Source organism: Schistocerca americana, chromosome 4 (genome assembly GCF_021461395.2).
Source record: "Schistocerca americana isolate TAMUIC-IGC-003095 chromosome 4, iqSchAmer2.1, whole genome shotgun sequence".
Lineage (NCBI taxonomy): Eukaryota > Metazoa > Arthropoda > Insecta > Orthoptera > Acrididae > Schistocerca > Schistocerca americana.
The window spans coordinates 95,458,521-95,476,479 of record NC_060122.1 but is presented as its reverse complement, the minus strand read 5'-3'; the positions used below and the strand labels follow the sequence as shown (position 1 = coordinate 95,476,479).

The following is a 17,959-nucleotide window of genomic DNA, read 5'->3' as shown; positions in this document are numbered from 1 at the left end:
TCCCTAAGCATTCCCATGCTGCTATATACTTGCCTCCATTCAACATAGGTGATCCATGACTGTGGTTACCTTCTGCAGAGGCAATACTGGCAGGCTTGTCTATATCAAATGATGCAATGCAGTTTGCATTTCCTGTTGCACAGACTGAACCTGACATTATCACCAACCACTCGCAATCTGGCAAATTCAGGGCCTGCAAGCCTGGCTAACAGAGTACCTTGCCGCATCAATGTTATAGCCCACGAGCATGTTGTTCTCATCAGGGGAGTGTTCGGATATGCAGTTCCTCCTGCACCTCTGCACACTGGCCAAGCCAGCAATGGTTCCCAACAGATTGCTGATTGCAACTTGGTGTGCTCATTTGCAAGCTGCAGTACACACAGCATTACCTGTGCAAGATTTTCTTAGTGCCGACACCACAATGGCTGCCACTATTGACAGTGTTTTTTAGGCCTTCGACCCTTGCACCATCATCGCCATCATGCAGCATGACAATGCTCACTTGCCTGACCATCCCACTCATACAGCCTGCATCATCTACTGCAGCCTAGGGGCCACGAATCCACCACAGATATGGCAGAGATAATTGCTACAATTATCAGTAAGGTGGGCATACTCACCATGGCCCTGGAGTGTGCACACCCGTTCCACACCATGCACTGCCCACCCTCTCCTGAGTAGTAGATGATGGATTGGGAACAAGTGGGGCTGATGAATATTGATGGTAATCATGAGTGTTTCAATGAAGTTGCTGAAAACTACTGTGCACTGTGTGCGTGGGCCCCAAACACTGACAGCAACCAGCAACACGTGTGCCCAGCTGCTCCATGATTTCACGGGGCCTGTTTGTGTGTTATCTTGATAAAACACACTCCTCAGCACCCTTCCTCCTTTTTTTTGACCTTACCATCTATTCCCACCAGTCATTATCCTCTACTGGCTGCCATCGAACTTCTCCACTATTCTTCACTGCAGCCAACAGTTCAGAAATCACAACCTACTGCTTCTACCCAGATCCATCAACCTAGGCCTTGATGGAGATTTCCCACATACTTTTAACATGTGACATTATGGACCCATCCTTGGTGCCGACCAATTTTATTTTCCACTGCAGACTCCTCTTTGAGCTGGCAAACTGCCACCTCCCACAATTCCATCCTGTGTCAATCCTGCTTCACTACCCTTTGCTCCATCAAACAGCTCTCCTATCTGGACCTTTCAATGACCTCCTTGCCACATTTCCCCTCTTGCCATGAGGCAGGGACAGCCAGTTTGTTGCTGGCCCCACCCCCTTCCATCAGACAAACGGAGAGCTGTGTGGGCTGAGATCAAGACACTGATCACTGCAGTCTTGCCCTGCTCCTCCAAGAGCCCATGGGCCTCTGACCAAAAAACAGGTGGTATGTGGTCCCTGTTGAGGGACGTTCAGGCTCTAAATTCTAGGATGGTGCCTGATCATTACTCTGTTCCACTTTTTAGCAGCTGTGGCATTGACCTTTAACTGGCAGTCAAATGAAGGTTCTGTTCACTAGTTTGTTTGGGTTCTTTGTTGGAGTTCAGCTGGAAAGGAGGTTGTAGCAGCTTGAAAGAGGATGTGGAAGGCACGAAAAGTGGCAAAGTAAGTGAGACCGCTGGCAGATGTGTTCTGCACTGTGAAGGAAGGTCCTTTCTGGAGTTTCAGCCAATGCGGGAGATCACATGCACTGAGCCAGGGTGACACACTGTGCTGCTTTCAGTCAGTTGCAGCCTTTGTGTTAGCTTTTGTTTGTATGCCAATATCACTGGCAGACAGGAGGGAGGACTGACAGCCTTCATGTTCTGCCTTTCCATCCAAGACTTCCCTGGATCACAGGTGGCCAGTTCCAGCTTTTGAATACAGTGAGACATCTGGCTGATAAGAGCATGTTTTGTGTGTGTAAGTGCAAACTTTTGGTACTCCTTTTGAAGGCCCAGTAGAGCTTGAGGATAAGGATTCACATAGTGCCATAATGAGCTGGCTCTTGATACAGGCAATGTTTTTGAGAGTGGACTATTATTTATGGTGGAAATGTTATATGATGGTGACTATGAGGCTGCTTGCAGTCTCTTATAAGCCTGATATTACAACACCAAGTTTTGTAGCCATTGTTAACATTCAGAGATGAATGTATTCACCTGAGCTTGTTTAAAATTTCTCATTCCTCGTAGTATGACTTTAATTCTGAAGACTGCTAATTACTGTAAAGGTGCTGCTCATATTAACTAATCAAGGAACGTAATTATGGTTCCTTTGAGCTGAATTGGCCTTTATTCCCTCAACTTGAAATTGTTTGGTCTTGTAATTTACAAACTGTTAATTTAGAATTTTAGTCTGTTGAAGCTCAGTACAATCTGTTGGCATAAGCCATCTCTGATTTAACAGGCTAGCATTTCCTGCAGTTTACCACTGTCATGGTTGACTGCAAGTCTAACAGTCACTATCTCAGCTGCGAAGATGCCAATGTCTGGAACAGCCAAGTGATCTCCTGTTGGTCTGCCAAGAGTCGAAAAACAAAGCTGTAAAACTGCAACTAATAATTTTATTGAATTTGTGTGTCATTTCTGAAACACATTTCATTTTATTTGTATGATTGGTAAGAGTAAAATTTTGGGCCTAGTTTGCACTTCATAATTAAATTTGAAAGAGTGCTGTGATGGAATTTTCTTAAATACAAAATTTTCTTAAATACAAAATTTTCATTCAAACGGTTCTTGATGAATTTTCGTGTTGGCCAACTAGGCCTATTTGCTTAGTAGTTAATAATTTGAATGGGTGCTGTGATGCATTTTTTTTTAAATACAAAATTTTATTTAAATGGTTCTGGACAGATTTCATGTGGCTAATTAGTAATTCTATGAATCATGTAGCCCATTTTTAAAAATATTTTACCTTATTTGAATTAGTGTTTGCACTAAAGTTCCAGGCAATATCAACTTGAGTTAAATCTTTGTTGGATAATCGGTAATTAAGTGACTGTTGTGGCCCATTTATTAAATAATATGATGTGAGCCTGTACATTTCTTGTTGTTTCTTTGTCACTAAAAAAAATTGCTTAATTTGGGCCCATATAGTAACTGATCAAAATCTGTATAAATTAAATTTTTCTTATAATTGAAACTGTCAGTAATATTGCTGTCACTGGGCAAACCCCCTCCACTCTGCAGTCTTGTGTGCTGACCCTTGTGACCTGTCCTAGTTAAGGTCATTTCAGACCTGTGTCATGTAACCATTTTTAGCAAAGTGAACTGCACAAAAGCATTTACGCAGAACAGGTTGCCCCCAAGGACATGGGAAAGATGGCCATTATTACATCTTTTGGCCTCTTCAAGAGTGTTTTCATGCCATTCTGGCTCTGAAATGCTGCCCAGATGTGGCAGGGCTTCCCTTGACAATGTCTTCCTCTGCATTTTGGTACATTGCACCTACTTGGATAATATCCTGATTTACCACACAACCTCTCAGATCACTGTTGTTGTCTCCTGGAGGTATTATCTTGCCTCAAGAAGGCAGGTATCATTATCAACCTCGAGAAGTGTGTTTTCAGTGTTCCAGAGACTGACTTCTTGGGGGCACAGACTACTGTCTGCAGGCTCCTACCCCCTCGGTGAGAGGTCTGGGCTGTATTTAAGTTCCCGTATCCCACTACATACAAGGAATGCTGCAGGTACCTCAGAATGGTGAATTTCTTTAGGTGCCAACTGAAGAAAGCTGGGAGCATGCAAGAGCCACTCATGGCCACACTCCAGGGCAATTGCACAAAAGGCAACAGGCTTGTTTCCTGAATGGTATAAATGTCATACAGCTTCGAGCAATTTGTATTATGATTCCTTACAAACCACCCACCGAGCCTAACGCTACCCAAACACCTCACTTGCAACTATTATCAGCACCAGCCATTCTGCCATAGGAACAATCCTGCAGCAACACATCAAGGAGACTTGGCAGCCTCTGGCATTTCTCTCAGCAAAGCTCACAGAACCACAGCAGCATTGTGAAACATACGAATGAGAGCTCCTAGCTGTGTATGAGGCATTTAAGTACTTCTTCCTGTTTGTGGAGGAGCACCACTTTACAGTTTTTACTGACAAAAGGTGTCAGTTGCAAGGAGGGCATGCAGATATCACCCCATCAGTTCCCACAGCAAGAATATATTGTACAGTTCACTACAGATGTGCAGTAGTTGGCTGGCATCAAAACATACAACCTGAGCTCCTGCAATTGTGCAATGATGAAAATATGGCCTGCAACGGTGAGGGATACCAGGCATCCACAAACCTGTCTGGTTTGACATTGGTGCCCCCTTGAAGCGCAGTTTGGCTCTCCCTTCCCCCAGGACTTTGGAAGGGAGGCCTTCAAATACCTGCATGGCCTGGCTCAACCTAGTGTCCATGCATCTGCTGTGCTCATTAAGGAGTGTTTCATTTGGCCCAGTACCCAGTGCAACTGCACCAACTGGGCCCACACCTGCATCCTGTGCCAGGGTTCAAAAGATGGCAGGCACGAGCATGACTATTGTCTCTTTCCGCTCAGTGGATCATCACTTCTTGCACATGCATAAGGATGTTGTACGTTCCCCCGCCATCATCCAATGGCTACCAGTCTCTCTTTACTGTCATCGACAGATTCATCAGTTGGGAAGAAGCTGTCCGCTATCCGACATAATCATAGGCAAAGTGACCTAGGCCTTTATAAACATGCGGGGCTCACATTTTGGGTGCTTCCACCATGTCACCAGGGACCGTGGATAGCAGTTCCTGTCTTGTTCACTTACGATCATAGCAGAAACTGGCAGCATACATGTGCACTTTAGGACATGGTGGTGCTACCACCCTGCTGCCAGTGGCATGATGAAGCAGTTTCACATGTCTTCAAAAGTTACACTTAAACCCACCCTGAAACTTGGTCTGCCGTTTTGCCTATAGTCATCTTAGGTTTACGGGTAGCACACAAAGTTGATATGGGCACATCTGCAGCCAAGCTCATTTATGAGCAGCCGCTCACTGTCCCAGGTGACCTCATCAAGCCACACACCCTGCTGACCACAACCTGCATTTTGGGCTTCATGCAGCAACTCCACAACTCGATTATACAGCTGCATGCACTGCCTCCCACCAGGCAACACGGCAAGCACCAGCCATACCAGAACCTCGGCATACGTACTCACGTGATGCTCAGGGTGGATGCATGCCAACTGCTACTCCATCGACAATATCTGGGCCTGCACCTCATACTCTCACACAATACCAAGGTGCTCTCCACGTGTCTCCAAGGTGCCACCATCACAATCTCCACTGATCGTCTGAGGCTGGCATACACCCTTGACCCACAAAGACCTTGCACACCACTGGCCCATTGAGAATTATGAGGCACCGAGCGACAGTGATGGCAACTTGGCCAACAATGTTAGCCCAAGTGGCAGGCTGTGGAACCCCAGGGTAAGAGCTGCCCTGCTGTTCACACCGCCATCATCCACTCCAGCAGAGCTGCTGCCGATGCCCGCCACCCTGTCGCTGTCACCTGACCCATCCTCATCCACCATGCCCAAATCACCAGCCAGCATTGCTGCGCCAATGGTGTCAAGAGAGCGGTCACCACCACCACAATGTTGGTGCATGCGCCCGTGGTGGTGTGTGGCCCAGCCTACCAAAGCAGGGCAACAGCACCTTATACCCACAGCACTGAGACAGGACGTTGCACAGTACATCATGCAGGTGGAGTGCACAGTGCGCTACCCACGATATGTTACCTGCCTATGCACTCACACATTACCACTTTCCCTGCCCCCATACCACAGCACACCCCACCACACCAATTGACTGCAGTGCAGTGCCACTCCCACTGCAGTTGCCGGTGCAGCATTGTGTCACCCTCACATTAAGGCCCACTGGGCTTGTTGTCACTGCGCGTGTCAGAGTGGTGTGTGCCATCCCCACTGGAACCACACTGCTACCTGCCACACACACCGTGCAGTGTGAGGAAATTAACTGCTCGTTTCTTTGATGAGGAAAACTTTATCATTGAAACAGATATGTATTGAATCACCAAACAATATAAGCACACATTGTGTCATACACTGTAGGTTACACTAGTACCTCTTGCATCATTCTGTATTCATTCAATCAATACACCTATGACTAAGGTGCAAGAAGGGGAGGGGAGTATGATGTAATGTGAAGATCACTATCACCAAAGTTCAAGGTCAAACATCAAATTTGGTCCAAGTTTATGAAAACTCTGCTTATAATTACGAACAGTGTGTAATCAGTCCCTGCCAATGAGCCTTCCAGGTTCCTGAATAAGTCTCACTCATGCATTATACTGGCTGATTATGTTGTTGTTGTTGTTGCGGTCTTCAGTCCTGAGACTGGTTTGATGCAGCTCTCCATGCTACCCTATCCCGTGCAAGTTTCTTCATCTCCCAGTACCTACTGCAACCTACATCCTTCTGAATCTGCTTAGTGTATTCATCTCTTGGTCTCCCTCTACGATTTTTACCCTCCACGCTGCCCTCCAATGCTAAATTTGTAATCACTTGATGCCTCAGAACATGTCCTACCAACCGGTCCCTTCTTCTCGTCAAGTTGTGCCACAAACTCCTCTTCTCCCCAATTCTATTCAATACCTCCTCATTAGTTATGTGATCTACCCATCTAATCTTCAGCATTCTTGTGTAGCACCACATTTCGAAAGCTGCTATTCTCTTCTTGTCTAAACTATTTATCGTCCACGTTTCACTTCCATACATGGCTACACTCCATACGAATACTTTCAGAAACGAATTCCTGACACTTAAATCAATACTCGATGTTAACAAATTTCTCTTCTTCAGAAACGCTTTCCTTGCCATTGCCAGTCTACATTTTATATCTTCTCTACTTCGACCATCATCAGTTATTTTGCTCCCCAAATAGCAAAACTCCTTTACTACTTTAAGTGTCCCATTTCCTAATCTAATTCCCTCAGCATCACCCGACTTAATTCAACTACATTCCATTATCCTCGTTTTGCTTTTGTTGATATTCATCTTATATCCTCCTTTCAAGACGCTATCCATTCCATTCAACTGCTCTTCCAAGTCCTTTGCTGTCTCTGACAGAATTACAATGTCATCGTCGAACCTTAAAGTTTTTATTTCTTCTCCATGGATTTTAATACATACTCGAATTTTTCTTTTGTTTCCTTTACTGCTTGCTCAATATACAGATTGAATAACATTGGGGAGAGGCTACAACCCTGTCTCACTCCCTTCCCAACCACTGCTTCCCTTTCATGCCCCTCGACTCTTATAACTGCCATCTGGTTTCTGTGCAAATTGTAAATAGCCTTTCGCTCCCTGTATTTTACCCCTGCCATCTTTAGAATTTGAAAGGGAGTATTCCAGTCAACATTGTCAAATGCTTTCTCAAAGTCTACAAATGCTAGAAATGTAGGTTTGCCTTTCCTTAATCTTTCTTCCAAGATAAGTCGTAAGGTCAGTATTGCCTCACGTGTTCCAATATTTGGCTGATTACAAAACTGAATTAATTTGTAGAAAAATCTCTTCCACAGCATACAAAACATAAGCTGGGATGGATATGTCATCTCCTAGCTGTCACACATACTTAACTGTGTATATTTCCGTTATTGCTTCTTTGATGTACATATTGTCAGTGTTCTTGACCTTCTATTCTTATTTTTCTCTCTTGGTTCTTGTACACATTGTATTTTATGTGTTGTTTACTATAGCTCACACCTACTATTCTCAGAATTTTGAACATCGAACCATTTTACATTATTGAACACTTGTTGTGAGACCACTAATCCTATAAATGTGCCATGATTTTTCTGAAGTCTTGCTTTTATTATAAGCACAATGGCAGAACTACATGTCTTTTGTCTTTAACTTTCCTAAATACGGATTGATCAACATTGAGCAGTATGTTCCCACTCTTCTGTGTATTATTCTTCTCAACATCTTTGATGCATGATCTGTTAAGCTGATTATGTGGGAACTCATGACTCCCTTATTATCTTCAGGAGTGTGTGGATGATATTTTTCTGAAGCTTTCGTGGTAAGTCTCCAGACTCATTTACTGTAGAAATCAACTTGAGTAGTCATCTGGTTGCAACTTTCCCCTGTGTTTTAGAAATTCCAGAGTAAAATTACCCAAGCCTTCGGACTTTTTTGATTGAAAATTTTCAAAAACTGTGTCAAAATTTGACTCTGATACTGGATGCTCTATGTCTTCCGTGTTGACTCAATATTTTTTCTTCTATCCGTTCATCAGACAGTTCCTTCACCTCATAGAGGACCTCAATGTACTTTTTTCTACCTGTCTGCTTTTTTTGGCTCTGATTTTAGTTTCACTGATGGTTGTTTTTTTTCTTACGTAAATGCTGAAACAGCCTTTCCAATCCATTTCTGTTTCAATTTCTTCGCATTTTTCCTGCTGCCTTTTCCCCTTTGATTCTCTTTATTTCCTATTTACCTCAATCCTAAGTGGCTGTCTTTCTCTGAATATTTTTGTTATTACTTCTTTCATCAATCAATTGAAACATTTCTATTACACAAGGTTCTCTATACAGTTACCCTCCTTGTACTTATTCTTCTCTGCCCAACTTCTAATATCTTTTTAGTGATGTCCATTCCACATCAACTGAATTTCCTGCTGTGATATCCACTACCGCAACATTCACAATGATGAGCCAAATCACTACAAATGTGTTGGTCTATCTTTAGAATTCAAATGAAGTGAAATGATTCTATGGCATTACTGGCTGGGAGACCCCATCTGGGGTTGCTTGGCTGCCTAGTGCAAGTCTTTTTATTTGACACCACTTCAGTGATCTGTGCATTTTAGATGAAAAATTGATAAGGACAACACAGCACCCAGTTCCCAAGTGGATAAAATCTCTGACCCAGTCAGGAATCAAACCCAGGGCCCCTGGCTGACACTCAGCTGTGCTGTTCAGTGTGATTTGTGGGCAGGGATACCAGCCCAGAAGTGTTCCATTAGTGCAGATTAGGCAAAGCTGGTACTCAAGATATCAAATTAAGTTTACTATCATGCTGCTCAAACCACTGTAGCATGATTCTGTCCTTGTGACAGATGCCATCATCACTGGGCAAGACGTGAAGTGATGCAAGTGGCCTATGATAATGTTCACATAATTCACAGATGTCATGTTACCTCCCATTACTACTAAAGGTTATATGGAAGCCAAGATGAATGTCCTGTATAACATATTACTGCCCCTACTGGCATGCATCTGCAGTAAGGTGGATGTTGCTGATCCTGCTTCATTCTGTGATGAGGTGTGGACATTCTATACTTCATTGCCTACTTGTTGTCCAGGGGTCGATCCAGGGTTACATTATTGGGGGTCAAAGCTTGTTACTGTCTGCCACTCCCCTTCCCTCTTCCTGGATATATTACTTGTGGTCACCCACACTTATAACATGCCACAGAGTTCTTTAATTTTAATAATAATAATAAAATGTTTTACTATAATAATAAAAAAATTTTAATCATAATTTGTTTACATCAGTATTTAGTACGTCACTTTACTATAACATCCATAAAATTGAAATTTATAGAAATATAGCATTTGGAAAGCAATCACATGAAAATTTGAAGAACATGTGGTACAAAATTTATTTAAAAACTATAATAGTAAAAAACCCTCACAACTTCGACAATGCCATAATTTACACAATATAAAACAGAAGTGAGCCCTCACCACTATCAGTTTTCACTTAACACTACAACCGTGAGCATAGGTCTGATAACTCGAGCTATGTGAGTGTGTATGTATGGGGGAGTGTTGTTTCTTTCCATCATTCTCATTGACAGCAAGGAAATTTTTTTTCTTAGTGGACATCTAGGTGCAGTTTCTCTGACTAGTAATTGAAGCACCCTGAGTCCCATATTCTATCCCAGCCACTGCTTAAATTTTAAATAAAAATCAACAGCAATAGCAATGAAGATTTCCAGTATAGAGAATCATCATCATTCTGCCAACAGCCATGTCAAACAGGACAAGAGCAGACAGATGGTCAGGGCACCCTCTTGCACCTAGGGTGGGGAACTGCCCATGAAAGGTGGAAGAAACAGCAATGATCAACAGCGTGAGGATGCAGAAGGTTATGTAAACCATTGCACTAAAGATACTCAATATGTATCCACAGGAAATGTGGTCTGTGTATAGACTGGGATGTCTATGGATTCATTGCAGCGGGTAGAGACAGACAGTCATCCGAAGTACTTTTGAACATATTTCCTGAAAACTGTCTGGAGCAGCTAGTTCAGCAGTCCATATGTAATCGAAATATCGTAGATCTTGCAGCTACAAATGGGCTGGAGATTATCGACAACATCAGTATAGAAACAGGGATTAGCGACCATGATGTCATTATAGCAACTATGGTTACTAAAGTTATTAAATCAGTCAAGAATGCTAGAAGAGTATTTCTACTAGAAAGAGCAGATAAGCAGTTGTTAGCATCTTACTTAGATAGTGAACTGACATCACTTAGTTGCAGTAAAATGAACAGAGAGGAATTATGGGAAAAGTTTAAGAAGATTGTAATTATGTGCCTAGTAAGTGGATTAAGGATGGAAAAGACCCACCGTGATTTAATAATGAGGTTTAGAAGCTGCCATTGGACAGATTCTCGTATGGACAACATAGTACTAAGCACCCCTAGCATAGAGAAACAACTGAAGGACTTGAAACCAAATAAGTCATCAGACCCAGGTGGAATCCCAATTTGGTTTTTTTCAGTTTTTCATAGAGTACTCCATGGCATTGGCCCCTTACTTAGCTTTTTTTTACTGCGAACGCCTTGCCCAGTGCAAAGTCCCAAGTGAATGGACAAAAGCACAAGTGACTCCTTTGTATAAGAAAGCTAAAAGACCAGAGTGCCAAAATTACAGACCAATATCCCTAACATTGGTTTACTGCAGAACCCTTAAACATATTTTATGTTGAAATAAAATAAATTTTCTTGAGACTGAGAAGCTTATGTCCACGAATCATTATGCTTTCAGGAGCATCAGTCATGCAAAACTCAACTTTATCCTTTTCTCACATGATATATTGCAAACTATGGATGAAGGACAACAGACAGATTCCATATTTCTAGATTTCCACAAAATTTTTGACATGGTGCTGCATTACGGGCTGTTAAAGAAGATACAAGCATATGGAACAGGTTTGCAGATATGTGAGTGGCTCAAAGACTTCTTAAGTTATAGACCCAGTATGTTGTCCTTTACAGCAAATGTTAATCAGAGACAAGGATATCACCAGGTGTATTGTCTGTATAAATAAATGTTTTTGTGGACAAGGTGGGCAGCAATCTGCAGTTGTTTGCTGATGATGCTGTGGTGTGCAGTGTACAGTAAGTTGTCATCATTGAATAATTGTCAAAGAATACAAGATGATTTAGACAAAATTTTTAGTTGGTATGATAAATGGCAGAGAGCTCTAAATGTAGAAAAATGTTAGTTAGTGTGGATGAGTAGGAAAACCAAAGCTGTAATGTTCAGATACAGCATTAGTAGTGTCCTGCTTGACACAGTCACATCGATGAACTACGTGGGCATAATGTTACAAAGGAATATGAAATGGAATGAGCATGTGAGGATTGTAGTAGGAAAGTTGAATGGATGACTTTGGTTTATTGCAAAAATTCTAGGAAAGTGTGGTTCATCTGCAAAGGAGACCATATATAGGACACTAGGGCAACCCATTCTTGCATAGTGCTAGAGTGCTTGGGGCCAGTACCAGGTCAGATTGAAGGAAGATGTCTAAGCAATTCAGAGGCAGTCTGCTAGATTTGTTAGTGGTAGGTTCGAACAATGTGCAAGTGTTACGGAGTTGCTTTGGAACTCAAAGGGAATCCCTGGAGGGAAGGCAACATTCTTTTCAAGAAACACTATTGAGAAAATTTAGAGAACTGTCATTTGACGCTGACAGCAGAATGATTCTGTTGCCTCCGACACATATTCTGCATAATTACCACAAATATAAGCTATGGGAAATTAGGGCTCATATGGAGTGATATAGACAGTCATTTTTCCTTCGTTCTATTTGCAAGTGGAACAGAATAAGAAAGGACTAATAGTGGTATGGGGTACCCTCCACCACATGTCGTGAGATGGATTGTGGAATATTGATGTAGACATAGATGTAGAAGAGTGTCACAATATATCTCCATTGGCAAAAGATTCAGGAATTTTAGATATGCAGGAGAATACTGCCAAGGGGATGGTAACAATGAGAAAAAGGCTGAATAACGAATGAAAAGGTAGCTCCTTTGAGTAGGAATGTCGAATGTCAGAAGTCTGTATGTGGTACGAAAGCTAGAAAATCTGAAAAGGAAAATAAAAGGCACAGTTAGATATATAGTGTGTCAGTGAAAAGAAGATAAGAATTTATGGTCTGACAAAAATGGTGTAACAGGAATAGGACAGAATAAGTTGTTGTGAACAGTTTAGAGGTAAAATTATTCTCAAAAGACTCAACATCAAACCAACACCAACAATGACAGTTCAAGAAGACATGCTGGTAGTGCAAGCAGAAGATGAAAGTATGTGAGTATATTGAATGTGTAATTCTTTATGTAAACAAGCTACTCATGCAGGCCCTGAAGTCCCAAGAGATGCCATAGTATAGAGGGTCAAGCACACCACCCCCTTGTTCATTTTGCTGACTTTCCGTACTGTGGAGCCACTACTTCTCATTCAAGTAGCTCTTCAATTGACATCACAAGGTTCATTGCACCCCGTACCATTCCTCCCACCAAGAAGAAATCCTTGCCAGTACACTGAGCGAGGTGGCGCAGTGGTTAGCACACTGGACTCGCATTTGGGAGGACGACGGTTCAATCCCACGTCTGGCCATCCTGATTTAGGTTTTCCATGATTTCCCTAGATTGCTCCAGGCAAATGCCGGGACGGTTCCTTTGAAAGGGCACAGCCAACATCCTTCCCTAATCCGATGAGACCGATGACCTTGCTGTCTGGTCTCCTCCCCCAAAATAACCCCAACCCCCCTTGCCAGTACTGGGAATCGAACCCGAGTCTCCCACATGGCAACCATGTACACTGACCACACAGCTATGGAGGTGGACTTCTGAATGCAAAGGGAGATGAAATTTAGTAAGCTTGTGGGGTGCCTGAAATGCTGTAGTAGAGGGAGGAATAGAAAGAGTTATGAGAGAATATTGACTCAATTCTAGGAATGAGGAGCAGAAAGTTTAATTTAGTTCTGCAATAAATTTAAGCTAGTAATAGTGAACAACTGTTCAAAAATCACAAGAGAAGGAGTGATGTGTGGAAAAGGCCAGGAGACAAGGGGAGATTCCAGCTGGACCACATCATGGTCAGAGACATTGCAAAATCAGATATTGGATTTACGGCATATCCAGGACAGATACAGACTTAGAACACTGTTTAGTAATGATAAAGAAAGAAGAGTAGACTGAAGTTTTAGAGAATCATCTGGAAAAAGCAGTGTGAAAAGAAGTGGAATCTGAGGTACTGAAGAATTATGAGGTGCATTTTGAAGTTCTCTTAAGACTGTGATATTGTGACTGTACCGTTACTGTCAATGAAACCTGTGTTTTAAGTATCAATTTGTGGTAATGAACGAATAATTTCTTCAATGTAAAGGCAACCCCGTAATTCTGATGTGGCTGTACCGTACCGCGAGGCCAATAAAGTAAAAAAACAAAATCAAACGTTTTTGAACATTAGAGTCACTAAACGAGCGAACTGGTTCACACATGATGAGGAACGAAAAACATATACATTTATAGTGCGTATAACCTGCGAGATCTGTGTACAGGAAGAGATATTCTGGCATGACCGGTGGCTTACCTTGAATCCAGTGGGGCACCAATCGACGAAGCGGACGCCGCGCTTGTTCTTGATTGTGGCGATGGCGGCGTTCACGTCCTTGGGTACGACGTCGCCGCGGTACAGCATGCAGCAGGCCATGTACTTGCCTGCCCGCGGGTCGCATTTGACCATCTGGTTGCTCGGCTCGAAGCAGGCGGCCGTGATCTCCGCGACGGACATGCCCTCGTGGTAGGCCTTGTCCGCGGACACGACGGGCGCGTACGCGGCCAGAGGGAAGTGAATGCGCGGGAAGGGCACTAGGTTGGTCTGGAACTCGGTCAGGTCGACATTGAGGGCACCGTCGAAGCGCAACGACGCCGTGATGGAGGATACCACCTGGCTCACCAGGCGGTTCAGGTTGATGTAGCGCGGCCTGCCGATGCCCAGTCGCGAACGGCAGATGTCGTAGATGGCCTCGTTGTCCACCATGAAGGCGCAGTCCGAGTGTTCCATGGTGCCGTGCGTCGTCAGCACCGCGTTATACGGCTCCACCACCGCCGTAGATACCTGTGTTACAGAAGTCCTAAGCACGCGGTTGCGTAGGCGGTGCGAAGAGTGTATGAACTGTGAACGTATGCTGAAAATCCAGTGGGACAGCCCAAACCGAAAATTTCGAGTTGAACAATGAGTTATTTAAGTTGCTGGCAGCGGCCAGAACGTTTGGAAATAATAATTTGATCAGCTGTTTCAAAGGATGAAGAGATGAACTGTATACAGAAGAAATAGGTTTGAAATAGTATAATTAACAGTGGTTACCAACAAAACTTTCTTAGTACTTCCTGTACAACATGTCTAAGTACAAAAGAACAATAATATGCGAAAAGACTTGATGTAACTGAACACACTATAATACTGGAAAGAAATTCGAACTACTTTGCTACGAATTGTATTAGGAGTCATGTAGGTATATGACCGCAATTAGTATGTCTGTTTCAGTAAATCGAATAATTTTTTGCATGTATCTAGATCACTACAATGATTACAAGGCGACTGGTAGTAATCGCTACATGCGACGTACCGTAGTTACCACAGCAAATCGTCACAGTTGTCTAATCAGCTTTCCCATGACAAGATTTCTAGATCCATCAACACTTACAAAAGTCAAACAACATCATGAACCTCAACTGCCACAGAACAACGCAAATTTCTAATGTTTGGAGGGGAAATCTGTAACATAGAACTGATTTGCTTTTGGGTAAGTGCAATCAGACTTGAGCGGTTCTTGGCGCTTCAGTCTGGAACCGCGCGACCGCTACGGTCGCAGGTTCGAATCCTGTCTCGGGCGTGGATGTGTGTGATGTCCTTAGGTTAGTTAGGTTTAAGTTGTTCCAAGTTATAGGGGACTGATGACCTTGGAACTCATTGTTGGTTCTCTACTTCTTTCCTGCAGACGTTTTTATTCCCCGATCATGAATCGTAAGTTTCCTATTCACCCTTCAATAAGACTTACTTAGCTTTCTCTGCTTTTATGTAATTTACATCTTGATGAAAGAGCTGCTGTCCAATCTTCAAAATTCTACGTTTGGTGGTGTCATCTTTTGTTGCTATTATTGAACAAATCACGGCGGCAAGATAGGACGATGATCACTGTTTAAGAACGAATAAATTAAAAGAAGCATCAAATATATGACGTGTTTAATTCTGAATAAGCAAAAGTCTGTTAATAATATCAATAATGACAATAATAGTAAAAGCAGAATAACATAAGACGGATGAACAGCGCCTGATGAACGAGGAATATATTTAATATTTTTGATTCGAAGTCAATGACAAAATTTTCGTTTTACGTGAATGTCATGTAAGATCATGAAGAAACGAACATACGACAGAAAGTGCGTGGACCAGTGTGACTTTTAGGGCTATGCAATATGTGAAATGGCCAACGTGTGCAAAAAGGACAGACGAACTACATTAGGCATAGCGTGTTGACGAAAAGAGGTAGAGTCGAAAATGAATAAATGTCAGTGAGATAAAAAGTGTCAAGAAGGTACCCAAAACTGAAGAAATAACTGTAAAATGGTACAAAAAGTGGAAGAAAGAGTTGTATGGAATTCTTCACTGTGAAAACCCTAGGGGAAGGTTTAGTTAGCCTCCAGCTCGGAAAGGATTTTCTTCCTCTGCGCACAATGGACCTTTTCCTTTCCACGTATGAAAGCTGTCTCTTGAGTATTCCCGTATCTGTTAAAAATGCTGACTGTAATGGATGTGAGTATACGTGTGGTGTCATATTTGTGTTGTATGATGATGAGAGAAGGGAGAAGGTGAAAACCGCTGACGGCACATACCCTACTCCTCTCGAATAACGCCGACAATGTCCTCACACTACGGACAAATCACCATCTACAGTGGCAGTGTCAGATGCTCACACGCTCAAAACTGCACCGAAATACGCTTAGAATATAAACCACTCATCCAAAAAACAGTGTTATGAGCCATTCTGTTGTAAAACTGCGCGTGTTACTGCGAGAGACATTTGGATGAAGAGAGGAACTTTGGCAATGCGAAGAAACAAAATATTGATGCAATAGGAAATTGAAGGCAGCAAAATGTTTCCAATCTCTTGATGCATACTTCTTTAGGCAATATGAGCTCTACATGCGGAAAACCGCAGATAAAGATGCACCATCGTCATTTCGTCACCAGACTTCACTCTGTGCTATGCAATCAACGTCACCAGCTGCACCAAAGTATAAGCTTACGTTACAATTCGCTTGGCAGAAGGCACATTATGACCCTGACATACCAATATCATCATTTGAAAATGTAATTAGTAAGGCGCTTCGTACTGGACCGGTTGAATACGAAAGTTGAATGTTAAAAAGTAGTTTTAGTTACTTCAGCATATTTTCTGTTCCACTTTGCGTTGACCACTTCACCGAAATCCCAGACTTTCACTTTGGAGATTGAGTAGCTGCGCAATACTATCAAACCAGGAGAAAAAGTTGGTTGTTCAGATAGCGTATTTATTTTAAGCAGAGAGAAATGTAGTAATATGTGGTTTTGGTCCTATTACATCGATATTTTGTTTCTTCGTGTTACCAAAGGTCCTGTGTTAAGACCTTGAATTGCTGACCATTCAAATGTCTCCCATTGTAAGAAGCGTAACTTTGTATGCAAATGGCTGATACAAGTGTTTTTGGGATGAGCGATTTATATTCTAAGCGCATTTTCGTGCGGTTCTTAGCGTTAGAGGTCACGCACTTTGTAACACCAATAATTTATGTATTTTGTGTATAAGTTCTCTGCTGACATTGTACACTAGTATATCTGCGTAGTCAAGATCTTTGGTTATTATGTTAATTATTTTGGAATTTTAAGAAATTGTATTGTAACTGTACCTCTTGGTTTTTCTATGTAATAGTCTGTGTGTGTAATAATTTGTAAAAACTCTGTATATTTTACTGCTCCATAAGTAGCGAAACTAAATGTATAACCTGTAGTAAAGCCCTGCCGCTACAGAAGTAATTTGGTGGGACTGGAAGAGGTGGACCTGGCGCGCGAGCCGCTTGATTCCTTTGTGGTGAGTGGCAAATGGTTCAAATGGCTCTGAGCACTATGGTAATTAACGTCTGAGGTAATCAGTCCCCTAGAACTTAGAACTTCCTAAACCTAACTAATCTAAGGACATCACAGACACCCATGCCCGAGGCAGGGTTCGAACCTGCGACCGTAGCAGTCGCGCGGTTCCGGACTGAAGCGCCTAGAACCGCTCGGTCACATTGGCCGGCGATGAGTGGCAAATCGAGCTCTGACTGTGATACTGAGTGGTCAACGGCAGCCTTGGTCAGCTTCTTGTGGTTATTGTAAAGGTATAAATTGAGGCTAGAAGAGCTTGCGAACATGTAAATTAGCCTCGGATGGAATGTAAAGTGGCCTATCGACTTTGGTATCATAACTGGCCATATTTGGTTACATTTACAACTCCAAGAAGTTATATTTGCCATTTTCTTAATTTTGTGTGTTAGTATTTACAACTGATTATGGTTCTTCAAACCATACCAGTTTAAGGGACCCTATAAGCTACTTAACTAGTGTGATAAATGAAAGTAGAGGT

The 17,959-nt window shown here is 42.5% G+C and overlaps 1 protein-coding gene across 1 annotated transcript in view; it reads right to left on the bottom strand.

Annotated features, from left to right (window-relative positions):
* The window catches only part of LOC124613277 (tubulin alpha-8 chain-like), a 65,639-nt gene that overhangs the window by 12,328 nt on the left and 35,352 nt on the right, over window positions 1–17,959 (bottom strand). Inside the window, exon 4 of the mRNA XM_047141971.1 lies at window positions 13,885–14,412. Coding sequence (XP_046997927.1) covers window positions 13,885–14,412 — 528 coding nt within the window. The remainder of the gene's footprint in view (window positions 1–13,884; window positions 14,413–17,959) is intronic.